Genomic DNA, 25,501 nt, shown 5'->3' with positions numbered 1-25,501 from the left:
GAAGAATTGACAATAAAGCAGACTTGACTTGACTTGAATTTTGCACTTTATATATATATAGCTATATATATATATATATATATATATATATATATATATATATATATAAACAGTGTACCTGTTTACCAAGATGTCTAAGTGAAGACCTGATATGAACTGAATGCCATAAAGATAGTCTTAGCAAGATAAAGTCAGCTATTTATTTAAAAAAAAAAAATGTGATAGTCTATTAAAATGTTGACATTTTGTAAAAAAAAAAAAAAAAAAAATAGCTGAATTGCCCAGTTGTTAATTATATAAAACAGCGAAATTATGAAAAGTGTTTAAAGTGTCTAGCTGACAGGACCCATAGTTGAACAAACAAATACACACACACACACACAAAAAACTATATCACTATGTAAAATTTTTTTATGAGCATTTACTTAAATGTGTGTTTTGGGTTTTTTTTTTTTTTGTGTACGTGTGTGTGTGTTTATTTATTTTCAATTATTATTTCGGTCCACACAGACTTTAGTCACTGTGGCTTTTATTTTGTACACACACATTTCCGGCAGTCGGTTCAAATCTTTCGATAGGGGTCGTTATCTTCACGCGCCTCTAGAAGCAACGCGACACTCTGGTCACGTGTTATGACCGAGTAGGACGGCCATCTTCCCTAAAACACAAACAACAAGAGCGTACTAGACATCAACACGCAACGACCATTGGAGAGGGAGAGAGAGCAAAACCCAGTAAAAACGGAACACGATTCTCGAGGAGGAGCACAGAACACAAACAACTGCACATGCATCCCAAGTGAAGATCGTCGAGTTTGACGGGGCGACCGGACAGTTACATCGCATCGACAGCTCCAGAAACACGGTCAGCAACTGTGTGCCTCTCTCCTTGAATGTCTGAGGCGTTAATGGCAGATGGGTGTTGCGTTAAGTTTTATGCAAACTTGCAAGGGGAAGGGCAGCGTGTGTGCGAGCAGCGAATGATTTTTAGCGCATAGGGAGCTTTAAGTGGCCAGCGCTCGCGCGTGTGGGAATAAATCGTGCTGTTTTAAATGGTGAGGCTTGTTGTATGTTTGCTAAGGCAGCTGTGGCCCTGGGTTGAAGGCCAAGGGAAGCAGCGGAGTGGAGTTTGGAGGGGCGCCGCGTGCGCAGGGAGGGGGAGTGTGCAGGCAGTGCACGCGCATGCTCGCGACGCCCCTCAAAACTCATCCAATCAATATTAAAACAACACCGAGCTGCTTCAGTGCTCGTTTTCATTCCACGCGATAAATATTAAACGCCGACATTTTGCGTGTGTTGCACAATGTATGTTTCTGGGATTACGTTTGCGTCGCGTGCGAGGATACGTCGAATAGAAATGGCCTAATGGCGAGTACTTGGTTGTAGTTGTGTCCGTTTTTGAACGACTCGTTCTTTTGGGTCGAATCTTTTAAGTGAATCGATTGAACCGATTCGCAAATGGCATCGGTTCATGATCCGGACTGAATGCGTCTGAACGGCTATTCGAGTCACTGACTCGCTGATTCGCAAACGGTCAGATTCGTAATGAGTCGAGAATCGTAAGAGCATTCAGAGTGAATCGAGAATTTTAATCGAGTAAGTCGACGTAAAAAAAGTATGCGAATTGTTTAAAATAAAATGCACTGGAAATATGAGACACTGGACCACAAAAACAGTCATAATGAAGGTCAAAATTGTATTTATACATCGTTTGAAAGCTGAATAAATAAGCTTTCCATTGATGTTCGGTTTGCTAGGACAATATTTGGCTGAGATGCAACTATTTGAAAATGGTGCAAAAAATTCTAAAAATTAAGTTTTAATACGTTTATGGTAAGAAATTCACAAAATATCTTAACGGTACATGATCTTTACTTTATATCCTAATGAGTTTTGGCATAAAGTATGATTGATGATGATTTTGACCCATACGATGTAGCCTGTTGTTGGCTATTGCTACAACTATACCCGTGCTACTTAAGACAAAGGTTTTGTGGTCACACATTTGCACTAGTCAAAGCATTTTAATATTACGATTAATGTACACACAAATTTGCATTGACTTCGTGAACTGAATCAAGACTGCATCAAACTAAACCATGGCACATGAAATTACAATAAACACCCTTATTAGCGGAACTTACATATTAGTATCATTATTAATAAAGTAAGCATGCATCTGTGATTGTGAAAGTCTTCATAAGTGCATTCGGTGTATGTCAGGGATCACCTGATGACATTTTTTTTTAACCAATTATTTGAATCAGTTCATCTCTTCACACTTGAGCGGTTTCCTGTTATTTGGCAGCTGTTCACATGATGGCCATTGCAAATGCTCAAGTCCCGTGATGAATTATGAGCTCTCTCATGCATACTGATGCATCTCTAAGTGCTTTTGAAGTTACAGGTGGCTTTAATTGTTCTAGAGATGACATCGATTCTAATGTAGTACTTCATGTTGAAGAGCCAGGCTCCCCCAGCGAATACTATTTATTCTCAACGGTTCGTTCTGTTGCTTGGATATTTCTGTTGCTATGACATCTGTGGGTGCTGTTGATTAAACCCCTGGGATGTTTCTTCTCCATCTCCATGCTTTCCTGATTGCAATAACTCTTCAAGTTGTGCAGTGCAGATGCCAGTCTAGAAGGATTTTCGCTTAAATCTATCTGCAGAACTCGCATTGTGCACACTTGCCTTTTCTAAAATATAGTGTTCCGGTAAACTTTGCCACAAATGAGCATTTCTTTTTACTATGTGTTTCCTAAGGCATGGTTTGTTTGTGGTCTCTTTTCTTAAAGAAGATATCTTGCAGAATATTTAAAAAAAGAGAGAGGTTATTTTCATGCACGCTTGGCCTTTAAATTGATAGGATACTGTTACAGGAGCATGTCGGGCGCTGCGGGATTCTTATAGTTAACTAGTAAAACATTTCTGTGCGTTGAAGCAAAGCTGAAATAAAACAAGGCAAAGGCAGCATTTCTTATTTTCATTCAAATTTGAAGCACTGCAATGACTAAAGGGCAATAAAATAAATAAATAAGGTGATATTAAACAAAAAGTGAAATTGACTGAAGTACTAAAAATGTAACCAAAATTAAATTAAAAACTAAAAAAAAAAAATATATATATATATATATATATATATATATATATATATATATATATATATATATATATATATATATAAAGCTAATTCAGACTATTAATGAATTCTATAAAAGGCTATGTATAAAACTGAAATAACACTAGTGCCCCATTTTCTCTGTTTTAATGGTTTCGTTATAGCGCTTGCATTTAGTCCACAGTATTTTATAGTTTTGTGTGGTAATTTCATGTTTTCTCCTGCAGATAAAGGAGGGAGAGGGATTGTCGGCGTGAGGAGGGGGTCACCAGCTGGGACCTGGTCCATACAGCATTGCCAGTACAACAGAAAGAGTTAGAAAGACACACACAAATAGAGAAAGAGAGAAGCTTATCGGGGTCATAACTGCTTCTGGTAGCTGTATTATCAAAAGGTTCGTCTCTTCTTTTTTTCCGTCTCTTTGTCTGTTTCCTGTAGTCGATCGACTTTAGACGTCAGTATCAAAGCTCTGCAGTTTTTGCAGTCCGACAGGTATTACTCATTTTAGGGGGGTTTGATTTCTTTTTTTTTTTCTTTTTCTTTTTTGTTTCCATTTGCTTTTATTTGTTTGTTTTCATCGGCTGTGAACAAGAGAGCTCTTACCGTGTCTGACCTTTTGTATTTGTGCTCTCCTGCGCACACACACCCTGAATAAGGCAGCTATAACCCTGCTTTCTCTTAAGTTGGCTACTTTGAAACGCACACACACACACACACACCTTTCAGCCCTCTCACCCAGACCTGGTCCAGCCTAGTCTTGCCTGCGCCACTCCCCCGGACAGGGTAAGAATAACACATGAACTTCTGTATTTACACACATAGATATGTCTGTCAGACGTGTGTGCGTTACACTGCAATGTAATAAGAATCTGTGTGTGAACCGACGCATGCTTGCAGCATGTTTCAGTGTGTTGCATACTCTCATTCAGGTATTTCTGTTTCTAGACTTTCACCTCTGAGAAGGAAGGAAGAATATGACTGCTGAAACACTTAACTTTGGCCCAGAATGGTAAAATCCTCTTCTTTTTCTATTGCTGTGTCTCCTCCTCTTGTTGTCAGATCTCCCTTCCTTTTCTTTCTTCTCTTTTCCTTGTAATTTTTAATCATCACTGTCCTTTGACCGATTTTCTCTGTTCCATTCTTTGTCACTGTCGGAGAAATTAAATGCAAGAAGTAATGCTACCTTTTCCTGTAGTAAACTACTTTAGGCAAAGGGATAAGTGTTGTTATTTTTTGCCATCTTGTTTTGCATGTGTAGCTCTGAGGCGATAGTCAAGCACTCTCGTAGAATGTCTTTTTGCTCAAAAGATTGGGTCGGTAAGAATTAATATTATTATTTTTTTAATAAATTAATACTTTTATTCAGCAAGGTAGCATTACATTTATTAAAAGTGACAGTTAAAGGGTCACTCCACCACAAAATGAAAATTTTGTCATTAATCACTCACCCCCATGTCGTTCAAAACCCGTAAAAGCTTCGTTCGTCTTCAGAACACAATTTAAGATATTTTGGATGAAAACCGGGAGGCTTGTGACTGTCCCATAGACTGCCAAATAAATAACAGTGTCAAGGTCCAGAAAAGTATGAAAGAAGAGAAGAGTGTACGCCATCTGCGTACTGCACAGATTTGTCAAAATGGCGCTACGCTGATTTGGAGTGACACAGAGGAGAGGAATTGTTGAATAAAGTCGTTATTTTTGATTTCTTCGTGTACAAAAAGTATTCTTGTCGTTTCATAAGATTACGATTGAATCACTGATGACAGATGGAGTATCCTGACAATGCTTTTGATACTTTTCTGGACCTTGACACTGTTATTTATTTGGCAGTCTATGGGACAATCACAAGCCTCCCGGTTTTCATCCAAAATATCTTAAATTGTGTTTCGAAGACGAACGAAGCCTTTACGGGTTTGGAACGACATGGTGGTAAGTGATTAATGACAAATTGTTCATTTTGGGATGGAGTATCCCTTTTATCACTTTAAGACATTTGTAATGTTCTTTTTTTACTTGTTCAAAGAATCCTGAAAGAAAAATCACAGTTTCCTCAAATATTTAGCAGTGCAGATGTTTTTAGCACTGATAATAAAAAAAACACTACATGTTTTCCTTAGCAGCAAATCGGCATATCAGAATGATTTCTGAAGGATCATGTGACACTGAAGACTGGAGTAATGATGCTGGAAATTACGGGAATAAATTACATTTTAAAATATATCAAAACAGAAAACGGTTACTTTGCAATAACATTTCACAATATTACAGTTTTTACTGTGTTTTTGATCAAATAAATGCAGGTTTGGTAAGCATAAGAGATGTCTTTTTTAAAAAACATAAAAAAAAAAATCTTACTGAACCCAAACTTTAGGTCGGTTGTATTGGAAATCCTGAACTAGTTATGTTTTTTTTTTTTTTTTTTTTTTTTTTAAAGAGTAATACATTTAATTTAATTATCTTTTGTCACATAGCCCAAAACTCTGTTTTTGAAAATATATTTCCTTCCTAAATCACTTCAGTGTAGCGAGCTTCGAAGTGGTATCTTACCATTCAGTTTATTCAATTAAAAGGATTTTTCTCAGCACTCCTCTCTCCTTTTACCGTGTTTCTGTCAGGTTTTCTCTCTCATCCTTCCCTTCTTCCCAACCCCCTTCTCTCCCTGCATCTCCTCTTGGCACACACTAAATGATAATGCAGAAATTAAACCGTTAGGCGTGGTCCTAAACTAAGGCTTTTCTGTGCATAGTTGGTCCTCGGCCAACAAAAGTGAATTCCTGAGTTTGACATGTACAATGCTGGGGTGGTATGTTTCCTCAAAGCCTTCTTCATCCGCTTATCTCAGCGGGGTATTATTTATGTAAAGTTTACAAAGCCACCCGCAGCTCTGAAACCCCTTTTCCACCAACAAGGTGCCTCAGCCGGGTCCGTTTCACATGTTTCCACCGCTGAATAGAGGTTTCAGTCAGGAAAAACAACTTTGCACTTGCCCCTGAAAGCTGCTGGGCTCGAACCAGGAACCACTAACGTCAGATGCCGGGGGCGAGACAATGTCAGCACCAAATAAAGTTGTCAAAACAACAATAACTTGATTCTGACACCCAACAAAACCAGATCACTCCAAGTATAATATTTACACTGTAAGCACAGTTCCTATACACAGTATCTGACACAGCATCTCCAGCCCCTTGATTTTCCTGTTTGTCTAAAATTAAATATTGTCAGTAAGATTTTTTTTTATGTTTTTGAATGAATTGTTTTTTGTTTCCAATTGTGTTCCTGTAATGGCATTACTCCAATCTTCAGGGTCACATGATCCTTCAGAAATCATTCAGCATTTTGTAATATTATCAGTGCATTAACAGTTGTGCTGCTAAATATTTTTGTGTAAACATGACTCTTTTCAGGATTCTTTGATGAATACAATGTTTAAAAGAACAGCATTTATTTTGAAATATTTTGTAACATTCTAAATGTCTTTGTTGTTATTTTAATCAATTTAATGTATCCTTGCTGAATAACATTGATTCCTTTTTTAAACAGTGTATATGTATATTGATTGATATGGATTTATTGGGCATAACGTCTAGCTTTTTGAGTTCTTAAGAGTGTTTCCCCTACCCAAGCATCAGCCCATGCTTCAGCACCATTTCCTTGGAAAAGGGGAGTGAGAGATCCTAAATAAAGAGGATGTAGAGTCGACATTGACAGGGCTGTCCTTGAATGGTAGCCAGAATTAGAGCATTTCTCAATGGAGCTTTCGCATTGTTGCTGCTGTATCTCTATTGATCTGATTTTTCTCTCTCTCTCTCTCAGGCTCCGTGCACTTTCCAGTGGAGGCAGTGTGTCTTCCCCTCCTGCCTCTCCTGCTATGCCAAAGTACAAGTTGGCCGAGTACCGTTATGGCCGAGAGGAGATGCTAGCACTTTATGTCAAAGACAACAAGGTGGGAAAATGCCTAAAAACCGTTTTGGGCTGTGTTGGTCTATTTTTAAGTCTAGGTGATACCTAAGCATCCAGTTTGCAATGATTGTACCTAGACCTTTACCACTTGACATTAGAGGGATTGATTAGACACAAAAAAGTGCAGTTTTTTTTTTTTTTTTTTTTTTTTTAGTCCAAGTAATCTGCCGATAATTGGGCATTTTTTTAATTATTTGCATCAGTTGTTCATCAGTTCTGCTTGGTTGATTCAATCTACTGACAGCTGTCTTAGTTAATAATAAACCGTGTTAGTTAATAAGTTTTCATTAGAGGAAATTTGTCTGGTGGTAAATTATGTTATACATTGGCTGTCAGTTGCTCTGGACTTTAGTATCTACATCAGCCGTTGGAAAAACCCTTATTGGTCATTCATTTTTTTTTTTTTTTGGTTTTTTTTTTTTTTTTTTTTTTAAGTCTATGTAATAACCCTTATGTTGCTCGAAACAAGTTTTCGTTCTGTGGAGCTCCATACTGATTTGTCTTTGTGCATTTGTGCATACAATGGAAGTGGTAACAACTATATATACAAGTATAATGACTTAAATGACTTAAATTTAAGCTCAGTTTTTGACACAAAACTTTAAATGTAACTCTCACAAATGTTATGGGCTACTTCTCTGTTCACATCCATTAAATGGAAAAGAGCAGCCTGGACATTTTGCAAAATAACTCTTTTTGGTTAATTCCAAAGTCCAAACATGAGTGTTTTGAGGGACATTAGGTGAGTTGATGATCACAGGATTTTCAACATATTAGTTTTGTAAATTCAATTTTTTAATTTTAATTAGTAGATATTTAGACAGTTAATCTTTCTGTGATGCTTCTAGAATACAAACATTGTGTTTGTGAATGCCACTCTGTAAGAGTTTCGTGTGCTCAGCGAGTGCTGAGGAGCCTTTAGCAGGTTGTCTTTTGTGGCTTTCATATGGCCTGAGGTTTAACATGCAATGTGTGTCTAGTACATGTTTCCACTGGTCGCCTTTAAAATGCAAAAAAATTCTTACCAGTACTGCCACAAGTCATAAAGGTTTCCACGGGCAACAGCGGCGGCAGAGCTTTGTTACAACAAAAATAGACTATAAAAACTGTGCCTGAAGGTAATGATTTACCATGGTTTTTTATCGCAGAAGAAATAATCAGTGTGCACTAATCAAGCATGGATATTTGTTGTAATTACACTCAATTATGCTCAAATTCCCCATGTAGGGCCACTATTGTGGAAATATTACAAATCTAAAACTGCTTTGAAATAGGAACATGAGATGTTTTGATTTTTTTATATATATACATATATATATATGTATGTATGTATGTATGTATGTATGTATGTATGTATGTGTATATATTAGAGCCCGACCGATATGGATTTTTGGGGGCCGATGCCGATGCCGATGCCGATATTAACTCGAAAAGAGCCGATTTATAAGCCGATATTTTGATTTTGAAAATAAACTGGATATTAGACCCATTTCCTATAAACTACACTTACACAACATCCAATAGCAAAATATCTTGCCTGTTCTATGTATGTGGGCTGTATAAACCATTTTCCAGAAGGGATTATGTTAAAAAAAGTCTTAGATTACAGTCTCAATGACTAAACAATTGCACATCAAAAGTATATATTTTTTAATGATCAAAAGAACACTGCATTAGAGTAATCTTTGCAGAAGTAGTCCCACACTTTGCTGCTACAGCGTTCACCTTTTTCAGCCATCTGTAGGGCAGAAAGAGAGACAGAGAAAGAATAAGCATGTGTATTAATAATATCACCATGTATCATTACTCATGTCATCATTAGAATTATAATAATAATAAACAGGGATCTCCTACATAGGCAAAAATGAGAAATATAGAGAAATATATATATATATATATATATATATATATATATTTTTTTTTTTTTTTTTTTTGTCAAGCAATAGGTATTACCTATTACCTACTTATATTTAACTATATTATTACAACATTTTTCCTGTTATGTCTGTAAAGCTGCTTTGAAACAATCTGTAAAAAAGAAGAAAAAAAAAAAAAAAAAAGCGCTTGTTCATCTCACATTTATTTACATGTCCCCTCTGGTTTAATATTACTGACGCACCTACTGTAGTAACTGTAACTACACTATATTTGCTCTCACAGACACATTCACAACGGACCCGTATATCTTCTCCTCTTCTCTTTGTACAGTCTGAATCAAAACATCGTCATGCGCTGGCGAACGTAAAGTTAGCCTACTGTTACCGGAAGATTACGGAATCAATTCGAAGTTGAATGGTTAACGTTAGTGTCATGAACACACCGCTGTCAATTTTGAGAACAAGCACCTTCAAACAAGTTAATAGCAAGCATTTAAGGGGCCTGCTAAAAAGGAAGCTATGTTAGCGTTAGAATAACGTAACAGTTGTTGTTTTTTTTTCGAGGCACGCTGTACATAACTTCTAGTCATTGACTACACGCGCCCCCCCTGCCACAGTTACGCGGTCATTATGTGGGAAACACTGCAGATAATTTTAGAACAAGTTAAACGCTAACGTTATAGTTTGACCTCTTATTAACGTTCGCGCTCTTCCACTGATAAACATGGTATTAGCTTTGTGGCTAATATAATATAGCAATGCATTAGCGGCTGTAAGTGATGTTACAGAATATTTAGTAGTGATAATGATAGGACCGTTAGCTAGAACTACCACACTGTTTTTATATACAGTGTATGAACTAAATCTACAATCATTTCACATGACGAACAACAGACTCACCGTCAAAAGAGTACATCTCAGTGGCTCGGCTGATAGCTTTCTTCTGTAGTGCATTTCTGGCGCTGTTGTCAACTGGGGAGTTGCAGAGCTCCCTCTGGTGGGCAAACTATGCAACACTCATAACATGAGTGAAGCATGAGACTCTGTTTTTTTATGTTTCATTGGCCGTTATAAACGCCGATGCCGATTTAAATGCAATTAGCTCATATCGGCCGATAATATCGGCCGGCCGATATATCGGTCGGGCTCTAGTATATATATATATATATACAGGCAAGATGATTTGATTGTTACTTCTAGAAGTTGACCAGTTAATATCTGTTGTAAGAATCCACGTCAGCATTATGCAAACTTAACCCTTAAATAGTCACACTTTACCTCTGACCAGTTTATGTTTCTTGAGCAGCAAATCAGCATATTAGAATGATTTCTGAAGGATCGTGTCACACTGAAGATTGGAGTAATGATGCTGAAAAAAATAAGATTTTAAAATAAATTTAAATAGATAACAGTACTTATTGTAATATTTCAAACATTACTGATTCTGAGTATGCAGACCTGAGTGAAAGACTTCAGAAACATAAAAACAATTTCCAAAACCTTTGAGCCTATAAGAAGGGACATCGGTGAAGGGATTGAGTTGCTCAATTTTTGCAGCATCCCCTATGACTGGAGTGTCCTTATAAGGGTGCAAAAAATTTTTTTTTTGGGATTTACCCAAATGTTGACGGGTTAAAACTGACTCGGATCAGCACAGTCCAGACGTTTTGTATATTTAAAATGTTTCTCTGTCCAGATGTAAATTTCCTGGTTTTGAGTCCATCATTTGCAACAGTAGAGTGAGTCACATTCTTGTGTGTGTGCTTTCAGGTCCCTGAAGAAATGCAGGATAAAGAGTTTGCTGCTATTCTGCAGGATGAGCCTCAGCTGCCACTGGCACTGTTGCCTCTCACTGAAGAGGAGCAGGTGAGAGGCGCACACTTACACATTAGACATGCATCACACACACACACTATCCTGTGAAAGTAATGGTTGGGTGAGGTGGGGCAAGCACATTTTTCAGAAACTGTAAACACTCTTTTATATGTATATGTATATATATAAAAACTTTGGCAGTACAATGATTTTTATCTCCACCGTTTTTGGTGTGGTCCACCAAATGTTTTTTTTTTTTTTTCTCTTTGCAGAGGAACTTCTCCATGTCTGTCAACAGTGTGGCTGTGCTGAGGCTTATGGGCAAGGGGGGCGGGGCCGCCCCTGCTGGGGTGAACCGAGGCAGAGGCAGTGTGAGAGGCGGTCGAGGCAAGTTGATCTATTTATGTGTACATGCGTGTAAATTATTCATGTATTGGCGAGGATGCTGACGTTTATGTCACACTGTGTGTTTAGGTCGAGGAAGAGGAGAGGGCGGTTTCTACCAAAGAAGCAGTGAGGAAGGAGAGGGCGGTTTTGGTCGTAGCGTTCGAGAGATCCATCGCAGCCAGAGCTGGGATGACAGGTATTCTTAATCATTTTGTTTTATTTTATTGTAAATTTTATTTCTGTAGTTTTGTAAGTCATTAAAAAAAGAAAAAACAATTGAAGTATTTTCCCTATTGTGGTCTCGGTTTGTTGCTTTAGCTCTTGTCTCAATAAATATAAAATCCTTTTATCGGCATACAGTATAGATTTGGATGGCTGTTGAGGCAAATCAAAAGCAGTCTAAATAAGTCTGTGTCTCTTTTCGTTCTGCAGAAGTGAGAGACGTTTTGAGAAACCTCTGCGGAGGGAAGGTGTGCGTCTGGGTTTCGAGGAGGTGGGTGCGGGTGCCAGAAAGGAGTTCATGCGCTCTGACAGTGACAACTGGCGCACGCTGAGAGAGGAGCAGGAGGAGGAGGACACAGGAGAGCCTGGTGGCAGCTGGAGACTCACCGGCGCACGAAGAGATGGTAACACAATTTTACTTTTAAAATGTAAAAAAGTATTTTATTTCACCACTAGTTAATATTAGATGTATACAAACCGTCTGTTTTGGCTAAACGCTTTTGAGTGGATTACTTGAGGTGTTCCATAAGTAAATGGAGCTTGAGGTTTGTTAAACATAGGCTCGAAAGCTCAAGAGTTTGACGTCAGGAAGAAAAAAAATATTCATCGAGGATGCATTACATTCATAAAGTGACAGAAAATGCATTTGTAATGATAGAAAAGATTTTTAACTAAATGAAATGCTGATAATGAGATGTTCATATTTGCATAATTTCCAAAGGGTCTTGTGATGCTGAAGATTGGAGTAATGAATAATAGAATAGAATATAAAACAAAAACCAGTTATATTAACTAATCTTGCTGTTTGACTGTATTTTACCACCCTCAAACCTTTGTACATTAGTGTATAAACTTGTGCCGCTTTTTCCTAGATGGTGGTCCTCGCTCCGCCGGTTGGCGCGAACACACTGGTCCGGGTGAAGTTCGCCGCAGGAAGTTTGACTTCGACTTCCGGGATGGAGGGAGCGAGGGAGGCAGACGGAGAGCAGGCAGTGAAGGAGCAGAGGAGGAGAGAGATGGTCTGCCAGAGTGGTGCACAGATGAGGAAGATGGAGAAATGGGAACTTTTGATTCTTCTGGAGCGTTTATGTCCATTAAGGTGAGCCTCTATTCTCTATTGATTTATAATCTATGGTTTTCTTTTCTGTACATTTTTAAACTCTTCTGTTGTCCTAGGGGCCCGAAAGACCCCATTCCAGAAGAGGAGTTTGATTTCCAGGGGTTGGAGGATGAGGAAGAGGAAGGTGCTAATCAAGAGAAGAAAAATGGCGCTGGTGCTGAAAAAAGCGAGAAAGGTGGGAACAAAAATGGAAACAAGTAGACGCTTCAAGCACAGTTCTTGCAAAAATGTATATGATTGCTTTGTGTGAGGAAAAGACAGAATTATTTTGTGCACAAATACAATTTAAACACTGCTGTGAAGTAAAAAAATATTATTTTAAACAAAGATGTTTTTAAGGAACTCGAACTTGCTTCCGTTGATCTCATCACTCTCTCTTTTCTCTTTCTACAGATGTCATTGACTCTGCTCCAGTGTCTGAAACTGAAGTGAAACCGGTTTCTCCTTCCCCTCCTTCTCCTCTCCCTCAGTCTCTTCCTGCTCCGGTCTCTGAGGCTGTGCCCTCTGCTGCCCCCTCTGGCCCGGAGGAGCCTCAGCCTGCCCCCTCCATTCCCAACAAGCTACCAAGTGAAGGTACTAAGTTTATTTTTATTTATAAATAGATTTTTCTCTAGCTATATAGATGGGTGATGCTTCACATGTGAATTGTCTTCTCTGTAGTGTTATCAGAGGCCATGCTAGATTTGAGCCCCAGTGCCTCCTCCAGTCTGCCTTCATCGCCTCCCTCTTCGTCCTCTGCTGCTACTGACCTCCCACCACCGGGGGGTGATATTGAGGATGATGAGGGCATGAAGCACCTGCAACAGGTACCACAGAAAACGAGTTCTGAGAGTAACACATAAAATAACATTTGACCCAATTTAAAAGATGAAAGATTCAGCTGCAAAAATGGGCCGTTTAGAACGTGTTATAGTAATAATATCATCCATCATATATTGATCGCATTGAATATATTAGTAGACGCTCAGTATTCATCAACTTAGTGATGTCATTGTTAACTCTTTCATATGTGCAAAAGAGTTAGCCAATCACAACAGTGTTATTTATATAATAGTAAAAACCATCTGCTTAATTCTTAGTCAGAAAGAGGGTGGGAAAATCGTGTATTTATATATATATATATATATATATATATATATATATATATATAATATATATATTATTATATATATATATATATATATATATAATATGGTTTACATACATAATTTATTTATTTATTTTTTATTGGAACAAAGAACACAAGGTTATCATGGATGCTACAATATCAGACAGTATCATAAAATAATTCCAACATCTTGATATACAATATCACAGTTTCCTCAATGGTTTACATACATAATCCATTTTTCCCACAACTTGTTACATTTGTCGAATTTGAGCCTTAATGTAAATGTAAGTCTCTCCATACTGTATATTTCGTTTACGATCGTGTATTTATATTTTTGATGATAATTTAGTGCTAGAAACCTGGGTTAACATACTAAATAGACTAAATTATGACTAAAGTTATTATTTACGTATGTATTTATAATATTATTTTGCTCTAAAAAATGTGGATTAACAATAGAGTAAACTATGACTAAATCAACTAAATTAATTATTTATAACATTATTTTGTTCTAGTAATGTGGATTAACATTAAAATAGAGTAAATTATGAGTGCATTAAAACTAAATTGAGTTAATTATTGTTAATCTTTTTTTATTGTAATGGCTCGTTGTTATTGTTCTAGAAACTTGGATTAGCAAGTATACTTTCTATGAAAAATAAATGCTACTAAAAGTGTAGAATAAGTCTCCTCTTGAGATAAATGACGTTGCTTATAGCACACTTTCATTCTTTTAGTGAAAAGAGTTTTTGATGGTGATTTATGTGTGTAGGAGGCAGAGAAGATGGTGGCAGCGCTCCAGGACACATCTCTGGAGGAAGAGTGTTTCACCCAGACCCTTCAGGAGAGCAGAAACACGGCCTCTGCTCTTCCTCTCTCCCATGACTCTGCCATGAAATGGTTTTACAAAGACCCACAAGGAGAGATTCAGGGTACGCACGCATTCTCTCATAGGAGGTCAACTCATGCATATGCAGCAGTGCTTCGAGTATAGTCCGTTAATGCCGTCTCTTTTGTGCCTGTTTTTTTGTCTGTTCTGTCTCTCTCAGGTCCTTTCAGTACAGTGGAGATGTGTGAATGGTTTCAGGCGGGGTATTTCGCCATGAACCTGCTTGTTAAACGTGGTTGTGATGAGGGATTTCAGCCTCTGGGAGAAGTCATTAAGATGTGGGGGCGTGTGCCTTTCGCCCCTGGCCCCTCCCCTCCGCCCCTCCTGGTGAGGAAGCAAGCCGACCTTCGCCCTCACCCACCCCGGGGGCCAATCGTGAGTCTCTGGGTGGAAGGGTGAATGTTTGGGCATATTTTCCATAGGGTTATTTGCATTCTGGGGAGTTTTTCTCAGCCATTAGTTTTCATGTTAATTCAAAAGGGAATAAGCGTGTTTGTGAAGTTGTCTTTGTTTGTGTATTTGTCTAAATTTGCATGCGTGTTCACGTGGATTGTGTGCAGGGTGTCTTGAAGTATTCAAATCTCTCTTTTCAAAATGCAGAACTATAAACATTTTGTAATTAGCAAAACAAAAAAATCTTCAATGTTTCTGTAGGTCCTAAATTTGTTTACTGAAATACTTTTACTGAAATAAATGCTCTGTGGTTTAACGTTATAAATCAAAGAAATTAGGATAGCCGTGAAGATTAGTATTTTCACTGTTTCTCTGTTAAAATATATATATATATTTTTTTTATTAAATATAGTACAATAATATTGTTACTTTGAGACAAATTTTTTGCAGTGTAAATTTTTGCTATAGACTGCATTTATCATACTGATTTAAATAAAGTAAATACCATTAAGCAAAAAAAATAATATTTTAAGGTATCTTAGAGAACATTATAAAAAAATGTGGTGTTAAAATACCAGTATAAATATGAAACGTATAAGAAATATTTTGTTAATTTGTTCAGTTATATTGGTGTCTTTACAGTTTGCATAAACATCTTGATGACTTGAATATAATTTCCTTAAACATGTGGGTATCTTGTGTTTGTAATTGTGTTTATGCGTGTCTCTTAGAGAATAAATACATGAGGTAAATCACTCTTGTCGTGGGTTAATGTGTGTTATTGACCTCTCTGTCTATCAGGGTAATATGGATCAGGAGCGGCTGAAGAAGCAGCAGGAATTAGCTGCTGCCACGGCTCTTTACCAGCAACTCCAGCAACAGCAGCTGTTCCAGCTCATCAACAGGTGAGTTTGTGTGTCTTTTGCAGTGTCACGGAGTACGCTTCATCTATATAAGACTGTATTATAACCCTCTATGTGTGTGTGTTTTCTTGTAGGTGTGGAGAGCAGGGTATGATGCCTTCGTTAAACAGGTCGATGTCAGTGCCAGATACAGGGTCCATGTGGGACATGCATACCTCAGCCTCACAGCCAGCAGGTGCGCACACACAAAACACTTCTCACAACTCACAAAAACACAACTCACTCGCTTGCATCTGAAAACGGAGTTCGTTCACGCCTTCTCTTTTCCTGGAGCAGGCGGTGAGGCCAGTCTATGGGACTTAATGAATTCTTCAACTCAGGGTCCAATTCTAGAACAGCTTCAGAAGGTGAGAGTTGCCGCTGATGGCCTCTGCTGGTGATCTGAGGAACTGCACTGGACTCAAACTCCTGTTCTCATTGCACTCCGTTGTGTTGTGTTCCAGCTACATGAGAGAAGAGAAGCTGAACTCAGGGCCAAGCGTGAGGAAGATGAGAGAAAACGGAGGGATGAAAAAAGGCGAGAAGAGCAGAAAAGGAGAGAGGAGGAGGAGCTTTACAGGCGCAAACAGGTATTATAGCCATGTGTTAAAATTAAATTTTTTTTTTTATGCATTTTAAACTATATATAATAATAGAATAGAAATGGATTATGTAAAATTATATTAATATATGTGTGTGTGTGTGTGTTTTAGAAGTTATTTATTTGTATACTTTTCTGTCTCACACTCCATCTCTTTCTTTATATCTTGGTTTTTCTTTTTCCCAGCAGCAGGATTTGCTGATGAAGTTGCTCCAGCAGGCTCCGCGCCAGGGTTCCTCGGGCTCCGGGTCGAGCTGGAGCGGAGGATCCATCCCTGGGCTGGGAAAGCAGACCAAGCCCCTCAACCTCCTGGATGTCCAGCAGGAGGCTGAAAGAATGCACAAGCAACAGCACAGAGTCCAACAGCAGCAGAGGGTAAGACACACACACACACACACACACACACACATCACTCGTGTGCAGTCCTGAAAATCAAAGTAAATACATTATGGGTATGTCTCGCTCTACAGTGGAGTGATGCCTCTTCGTTGTGGGGAGCGGCTGGATCTTTGGAAGCAAAGGTGGGTGGTGGCAGCCCCTCTGGAGGAGGGATGGGAGTCTGGGATGAGGCCCTCAAGAACCAGAGCACACTTCGCAACAACATGGGGCTGAAGAACAGCCGCAGCAGTCCCTCACTGAGGTAAACACCAACCACTAACAGCTTTTCAGTGGCATAGACCAATATCTAGTCCTCACAAGATTCTGACGACGTGTGAACTTCAGATGGAGGGCAGGAAGTGAAAATTCAATTGGATGAGATGGAGGAAAGTCTGTACTGTACTGGTTTAGACACTGTCACAAGAGAAAATTATAAACAGAAAATCACAACATTTTTTATCCTTATGTTATAAAGTGGAGTGATATTTTTTTAGCTAAATACTTGCCTGCCATTGAGGTTTGTGGATATAGGCCTAGCAACTAATCATGGTTGCAAACAAGCTATTTCTAAAGTGAATCCCACACTTATGAGTGATGCAGGATATACTGTATGTTACTCCTGAAACTTTGCTGCATGTACAGGGTATGTGGCCATTGGTCCTGTTAGCAGCACGGTAAAACAAAACTTTTAATCAAATTCTGAATTGATTATAGCCTAGAAAGCGAGCAAATAGCGCTTCCATATAATCACTAAAAAGCTGTCTGTCAATTTAATTTATCGCAATCTCACAGTGTTCCATTATATTCAATGAAGCTCTCTAAACTGCAATTATTTTTTCTTATTTACATCATGTCTATGTGTGGCATTTAGTGACTGCCTCATGCTGAATGCCTAAGAGTTGGCAGCCCTGTATCTATTTATGTTTCTTTATTAATATCTTAATATATTATTATATCTTATATTATCCGACTCGGCTCCTCTAGACCGTGGACACAGGTTTAAAAAATTCCTATACCAAAATCATTAATGACCATAAAGGTGATGGAAAAAATGTTCTTGTTTATATTTTAAAAAGTATATCAAACTCATGACCTTGGCATTGCTAGCACTGTGCTCAAACAATCCGAAGGGTTAGTTCTAGCTTAACCGTTTGTGTGTGTGTTTCTACAGTGAGCAGTACATGATGAGAGGCCGTAAACACACTGAGGAGGAGGAGCGGCTGTTGAAGCTCCTGCAGGGGATGAAGTCTCAGGATGGCTTCACCACCTGGTGTGAACAGATGCTGCATGCGCTCAACACCTCCGCCAATAACTCCTCCTCTTCCCAGGACGGTAAGACATCTCTCTTTTAGGATTTGCATGCACCAGCTTTTGTCTCATTGGGGTCGCTTTGTATTGAAAAAAATAATCTGAAATACAAATTCTCTTTTTGACGACATCTGCTGAAGCTGACGATTATGGTGGAAAGTAATTTAGACTCGTCCCTCAGTTTGTAAAAACAAACAGAAGACACATGTACAGTAAACGATGCACACTTGTTAGCCTAGCAAGCCCGAGAGTATCTAAAGCAAAGATGTGAGCGTGTGTTTGTGTTCGCAGTGCCTACCATTGTGGCGTACCTGAAGGAGGTGGAGTCCCCGTATGAGGTGTTGAACTTTATCTGCTCCTACCTGGGCGACACTGTCGAAGCCAAAGAGTTCGCCAGACAGTTCCTGGAGCGCCGTGCCAAACAGAAAGCTAACCACCAGAGACAGCAGCAGCAGGTGTGTGTGTGACGGGAAGATATAGAGTCATTGTGTGGGGCTGTTTGTCGCCTACTAATAAAAATCTTGGGCCTCTCTTATAGCTCTCCAAAGAGATGGCTGGACTTAGCATGAACAACTTCCCTCTGCAGGTATGAGTGAAATTCTAAATTGACGGTGATTTATTTGACAAAGGGGGCAGAACCCAGTCTTAGTTGTCATTTATCAGATTTTGCCTCTCATTCTCACAATGTTTTTGTCTGTTAGGAGACTGCACGTGGAATGAACCCCAGTGCCCTGCAGTCAGTGTTTTCTGGGAAGGGGGGTGTGGTCTATGATCAGGCAGCAAAGCTGAAGAAGAAACAGCCCATGATGCTGCACTCTGACCCGAGCATCTTAGGTAACCTGTTTTCCTCTTGTACTTGCAGCACAAGCAGAGTAGTCTGATTCCTGAACAGATGACTCCTGTCTGCTGGTTATTCATGAACCATACGGCTTTCAACTTGCTGTGTAATGTTGTGCATGAGTCTTGTGGCACTTAAATGGCATCATTTGACAGTGTAATTGCATTGCAACATTCTCTAAAAGAACATTTAAGAGGAATCAGAACATTTTTTTTATGGTTTGTGCAGGGTTTTGAATTTTTGTGAAATGAAATTTTGCTCTGGAATGAAATGCTCCGTTTAACTGTGAGACTTTTAATGAAAACCTACACTACTATTCAATAGCTTGGGGTTAGGAAGGTATTTAAAAAATGCATTTAGATGCATTTAATTCAGAAGTGACAGTGAACACTTCTAATCTGATAGAAAAGATTTCAATTACATTTACCCTTCTGTTCATCAAAGAATGCTGAATTGCTTGCACAAAATATTTAGCAGCACAACTGTTTTCAACATTGATAATAAGAAATGTTTGTGAAGCAGCAAATCAGCATATTAGAGTAATTTCTGACACTGAAGACTGGAGTAATGTCTGCTGAAAATTCAGCGTTGCCATCACAGGAATAAATTCTATTTTAAAATGTATTTAAATAGTAAAGTTATTTTAAACTGTAATAATATTTCTCAATATTACCGTTTGTTTTTTGTGTGTTTTTGACCAAATAATTTCAGACTTAAAAAAAAAAAAAAAAATCTTAACAACCCCAAATTTTGAATGGTAGTGCACTTTTAATTTATTGTAAGCTGTTTGATTTGTTTTTGCATCTGCATGCATCCTCTAGAGAAATTTGCCATGCATCCTCTAGAGAACCTCTACAGAAACCTTCTACTGTATTTGAATTAAAGTGAATTTGTTTTCCTCTCCCTTTCTCTTTAGGGTACTCATTCCATGGTGGCTCTGATCGGTATGGTCTAAACGAGATGGAGATGGTGGAGGATTACTGAATCCACAGCAATAGCTACACGAGGCCTTTAAACCCGCGGGTCCACCTAATCAGACTCCGCAAGTCGAATGTGCACTGCTTTGAGGGAGAGGGGTTTGGGGATAAGCCAGGAGTAAGGTATCAGTTTAGGGTGGGTTGGTGGGTGGGTTTTGCGCTGGGAATAGAAGAATGTAATTCAACAGGGAAGGGGAACAGGTGTGAATTTATTTTTGTGTGTGTGTTTTCGGGGGATGGGGGGGGTGATAAAGTTCTGGCACTTACAGCATTAAGCACCTTACACTCAGACTAATGCACTTTATTAAGATAGAGGTTTTTTTCCTTTTTTCTTTTTTGAGAAGATTTACTTGTATATTTATGTGGTATGCTTCAGAAATGTTACCACATATATATATACTGTGTGTGTGTGTGTGTTGAATCAGAACTGGAGTTTGTGCTGGGAGGAAATGGTGGCGATTGGGGGACCATTGCGTGTTTCAGTTCAGACATTATCAGAAAAACAAATCCTCTCTTTAAAGACAAACACTGTTGTTTTTTTTATATACATATATATATATATATAAAGTTTTTATTAAAAAACACAAAGCTATTATAAAAAAAACTTTGATTATAAAACTTGAAGATTTGCACTCACATAAAATGCAAGTTAAAAAGAAAAAAAAAATGCGTTAGATATAATAGAGATGAATATTTTTGTGATTGTGTGCCTGTGTGTGTATGTCTATACACGCATGTTTGCTCGAGACGAATGGGAGTGTGTGTGTGCGAGCGTGAGCGTTTAAAACATACCAGTCTGCACAATGTATTTTTTTTAAATCGCTTACTTAGACGTATGATCAAAACAGGCCATTTCGTCATTCAGAGTGATTTTCTTTTCTTTTTTATGAACCGAATGCGTGAATGTGAATGCTTGTGTGCAAGAGGAGCCGTGTGTATTACTCCTCTTGTAAATGTTTAGTATGTGAGTGAATGAATGAAAGAAAGAAAGACAGAGAGAGGGGGGCAACGGCACAACACATCCTCTTTCACCAGCCCTTCAATTCCCCAACAAAGAAAGACCTCTAGATTCAAACACAAAAGCTTTAGCCCATTTTACGCCAACCAGCACTCTTTAGTTTTTATGGTAGGGAGTGCAAGAGACGTCTTTTCCTGCCTCCGCTGCCTCATCTTTGCCTCTGTGAGGTTTAAGGACATGTCATTAGCATCATTGTTTTGTTTGTGTGTTGTTGAAGAGCTCAATCTTGTATACCTTTAGGAAATGGTTACTTGTGGTACATGCGTTGCGTCGCGTGTGTGTGTGTGTGTGTCTGTGGTTTTTTTCTGTCACCACATGTGTGCCTAAGATCTAAAGGGCGAATGATTAGACTTCATTGCTGCCATTGAGACATTATTTTTTTAGCAAAGGGGCGTGGTTTCCTTTGGAAGGCTCCGCCCCCACATGCCTCCCATGCTTATGAACCAAGAGCCTATCTCTGTACAGTTCTATTGTAGCCTGGGGATGCTTGGATGAAAAATGTTTGCTATTTGGAGGATGTGACCTAACATTGCCTTTCTGTCCACTCTTGCTCTCGAGTGACTGAGGTTTTGACTATTTCTGGCTGAAAAAAAAAAAAAAGATCGCAACAAACTGTGCAAGTGCACTCAGCGGTGCACAAAATGTTTGTATATTTTGTTACTTGTTCATTGTTGTTGTCGACGACAATGATGGTGATTTATTTTTTCTTTTAATGTTATATATGATTATATATGAATCTATGAATAGAAACAAAGTATTGGACTACAAAAGGAAGAGCACTTGGGGCTGCTACTTTTTTTTTTCATTTAGAAAAGTTTCCTTGGATTTTTTTTTAGTTGCCACCATGTGAAGTGCATTTGTGTACTTTTTTCTTTCCTTCTTAAAAAAAAAAAAAAAAAAAAAAAAAAAAAATTGTTGAATGTATTCCACAAATGTAACGGTGTAGATGGAGTTGCTCAACACGGGATATTAAAGCGTAATCAGCGGGACATCACCAGGAGCGAAATCGAAAAGGCTACCACAAAAACACACTGCCTCTACAATCCTGTTCATACAGACTTTGACTATGAAAAGATATTCTATTCCATACTGGAGTTTTGGTTGTTTACAAACCGCACAGACATTTGTGGGTGCTTTTTTCCCCCTTTGTTTTTGTGGAGATTGAATATGCGATTCTGCAGTTGAGAATCATTTTGTCGGGGAGACTTTAATGGCATGACGTCAGACCCTTCCTTTGCATGTGGATATGAGTGCAGCCTATATAACTTGCTGACTGAAACAAACTTGGATCGCTGGAACACAAGTAACGGAATTACATCAAAGATTTCTTCATGTACCTTTATCTTACGGACTGGGTGTGCTTTGAAGAATCATAAAGGCGACCATATTTGTTTACCGAACTTCTGTTCGTTTGTTTACCTTTGACTAATCTTTCTTTGTAATGGAATCAAATTGATCATCAAGACAGAATAAATGCTTTATGTACCTGGAAAGAAGGCAAAAATCAAGACGGCACAGATGACCTCTTGGTACTGTAAGATGCATATTGAATGCTTAAACGTTTTCCCTTTTACCCAATCATTTTTTGGCTTGTGGATTACTTCGGATGGACGTATCTGTGATGGGTGTTGATGAGAAGAACAACAAAAGAGCATATGTGTTTTTTTTTTTCCCCTCCCCTCCTTCTCTGAGGGGTGTCATGGCCATCATCTTCATAAAGTTGACAAAGGGACTAGCACTGCCCTGATACCCTCACTATGCACTTTTCCTTTGCTTAAAACTGTGAGGAACTTTCACTCGGGCTCGGAGAGCGCAGACAGAACGCAAGACGCCCGCTTTCTGTCAGCAGATGGACGCTTCGAGGGATTTTGACGCCCTTGCATGAAACTCATTTTCCTTACGGTGGTTGTGTCTCAGTCTGCTCGAGAACGCCACCAAGCAAGCTTTACCGTAAATGGATAAGGGAAGTTTCAGACACATTAGGACTTGTGGAAAAATCCTTGGAATTTTCCCGTGGAGGATTTTCACTGAACAATGTTGATATTTAAGACTATACATATAGTCTCCAAACTTGGTTACAATGTGGAGATTCAGAACAGATTTACTCAACAGTGTTCTCCGTTATGTAAAAAGGATTAAACTGCTTGGTCCAGGGTGCTAGCCATGGCAAAAAGGTTTTTTTTTTTTTATTTTTTTTTTTTTTTTTGTGGACTGGAATTGATTATTTCGTAGATGACTGAAAATACTTTAAAAAAGAAAAAGAAAAAAAAAAGACTTGAGGAGAGTTTTTTTTGCATTGGAGAGAAAGAACCAATAAGCTCCATCAGCTCTATCGCCACCTGCTGACTGCATGGCTGAAGTTCACCTTTACCTTGAAGTAGTTACTGTTCTACAACACCGTCTGTTTGGTAATGACATTCATTTGTTTGGTTATATGTTCATTCATTTATTGTTTCATCCATTTATTGATTTTTCTTCCCTTATTCCTTTCAAAAGTAATAACTGTTGAGCCACTTTAGGTTAAAGGTGCTGTATGTTAAAGTTTTTGACTCTACTGAAGCATAAATATAGCATAATATGTTTGCAGATATTTAAGAAACATGCTAAGTTAACATACTTGTTCATCTGAAAAACAAAGCTTAGTTATTCTCTTTTGAAAATGTGCGTTCGGGACCGGAATGACTGTCTTTGTTTTGGTTTGTGAAACCCGCCCACTGCCAGTTTACCCAATTGTGTTTCGGCACCCCGGGTTGCCAGTTGGCGGAGAAAACAGCGTATTTCATTTCATTCATCATCAAATGCGCTCGTTCCTGTTGGTGTCATCAATCTGGCAACCTGCGTATGTCAAGAATGAGGAGGAGGGGCCGGGTGAAAAAAAAAAAAAAAGCCCTCTTTAATATTTTGAATTTGGACTGCAATACCTAGTTCAACCACTCGGTGTCAATCCTACATACAGCACCTTTAAGGTTTGTTCTACTAATAAGAAAAGACTTGGCAACCCTCAGAACATCCTAGCCAAAAACAATATTGTTTGAAGTTTTTACACTTAAAAAAACACAGATCTACTCCTTTTTTGTTTTTCTTAAATGTGATGTTTTTTTTGTTTTGTTTTTTAATTCTTCCTCTTCTCTGTTTTGATCAGATCTTTGCTGTTCCAGATCTTCAGATGAAATACGGAGGCTCTCCAGTGCTTCGTGTTGCGTCTCCAGCTCCCTTTAATTCCTGTCCTCATCCTTTAGAGAAAGATCCCAAGGTCAGGAATTTCAAACGGCACGTGAAATGATGACTGCGTGACAAGGACTAAAAGCCCCGGAGGAAGTGGAGGCCTGCAGTTTCATTGCACCGTATTCGGACTACTCAGAGGAACGTGTTTCCCTGCTAGGAGGAGGGAGTGAACCGTGAATGCTGGAACAGCGAACTATGAGATCTCCAACCTGCACAGAATAGTTCTGCTCGAGAGCAGCCAGGGTCAAACACCGCACACACATTAATAACTGAAATACACCTGCATACACACACATCCAAAAAAGGAACTGTTGATCTCACACACACACACACACACACACACACACACACAGACATGGCTTAACACAGTTCTACTAAACTTCATCTCTGGCTGCCATGTAAATAATGTATATAACCCTTTTTCCTTTCTCTGTTTGGTTTCAGATTTGTTTGATTTTTTTTCTTTTTCTTCTCTTTTATGACATGCCTTAACAGTTCAGTTTTGCCTATTAAGGCACACTTAAGATGAGTAAAACAAAAAAAGTGTTAACAGTCAGCGAGACTAGCTCCGTGACGTAATAGCGTGTGATTTTATTTAAGAAACCCTTGACACATTATGAACCTGCGAAATGATTTATATAACATTACAAATGATCCCCACAAAAGATGTGTGATTAATTCTTGGTTGTAACTGGACGAGTGCGATGATACACCCTAATGTTAAAAAGCTTTGCATTTTCAGTACTCGGAGCAAAAACGTTTCCAGGTCAGAATTGTGTGTCAAATGTCTTGATTTTTGAGCTCAAAATAGACGTGGCTGTGTTGAAGTACTTTCACTAACACATGCGTGAGTGTCAGCTTCAGCTGTTACTGAGATGAAGATCAGAAAGAGGATGGGATTTGATGGTGGAGGTGCTGCACATGTCACTCTCCGAGTGCGTTGTTGCCCTTTTAAGATGATTAATCGTGTAATGTTGCAGGTCAGATTAATGTCTTTACTGGTATGCAAAAATCCATGTTTTAAAATGATGATAAAAAATACACATTTCTCATATTTATTGATTCAGTGAGTGATGCAACAATACCTTTTTGACTGGCACAGAGCTGTGTGTTCATGTTAAAGTGATCAACTGAATAGTAGCGACACTGACTGATTCTAAATCATAAGATCTTATACTAGTCATCTTTATTACTACACGCATCCGAGGTGGATGTCTTCTGAGATATCCAGAGATACAACAATTCAAGAAAGGCCACAAGAAACCATTTTGACAATAATGTTTGAAAATTCATTATGTAAATAGTTTTTGGGGTTTCTGGTTTGTTTGAAGAAAAACAATAAATACTTCAGAAAGAAGCA

At 38.5% G+C, this 25,501-nt stretch overlaps 1 protein-coding gene across 2 annotated transcripts; it reads left to right on the top strand.

Moving 5' to 3' along the window:
• Positions 1-600: 600 nt before the first annotated feature.
• On the top strand, positions 601-25,501 carry LOC109060651 (GRB10-interacting GYF protein 1-like). 2 transcript variants are annotated; one of them, XM_042727009.1, is made up of 26 exons: positions 601-864; positions 3,348-3,903; positions 4,066-4,129; positions 6,934-7,063; positions 10,728-10,823; positions 11,045-11,159; positions 11,247-11,355; positions 11,592-11,785; positions 12,254-12,480; positions 12,556-12,676; positions 12,895-13,074; positions 13,162-13,307; positions 14,385-14,544; positions 14,662-14,828; positions 15,696-15,799; positions 15,892-15,992; positions 16,094-16,164; positions 16,261-16,386; positions 16,584-16,772; positions 16,868-17,037; positions 17,947-18,107; positions 18,375-18,538; positions 18,622-18,669; positions 18,785-18,917; positions 19,838-23,324; positions 24,059-25,501. In XM_042727009.1, exons 3-25 carry the CDS (start codon positions 4,095-4,097, stop codon positions 19,903-19,905), a joined length of 3,015 nt encoding a protein of 1,004 aa, XP_042582943.1. In that variant the 5' UTR covers positions 601-864; positions 3,348-3,903; positions 4,066-4,094; the 3' UTR covers positions 19,906-23,324; positions 24,059-25,501. The 2 variants fall into 2 exon arrangements, with proteins under 2 accessions (XP_042582943.1, XP_042582942.1); XM_042727008.1 differs by having other exon boundaries at positions 14,662-14,876.

This window comes from Cyprinus carpio, chromosome B7, assembly GCF_018340385.1.
Source record: "Cyprinus carpio isolate SPL01 chromosome B7, ASM1834038v1, whole genome shotgun sequence".
NCBI lineage: Eukaryota > Metazoa > Chordata > Actinopteri > Cypriniformes > Cyprinidae > Cyprinus > Cyprinus carpio.
This window is presented reverse-complemented; position numbering and strand designations above follow the sequence as displayed.

What these genes read in the sequence shown, in the direction of transcription:
- LOC109060651 (XM_042727008.1), top strand. Translation starts at nt 4,095, where the DNA reads ATGACTGCTGAAACACTTAACTTTGGCCCAGAATG. An exon ending in CGCAGCAGTCCCTCACTGAG is followed by an intron (nt 17,038 to 17,946) that starts GTAAACACCAAC and finishes GTGTTTCTACAG; the next exon opens with TGAGCAGTACATGATGAGAG. An exon ending in TGAACAACTTCCCTCTGCAG is followed by an intron (nt 18,670 to 18,784) that starts GTATGAGTGAAA and finishes TTTGTCTGTTAG; the next exon opens with GAGACTGCACGTGGAATGAA.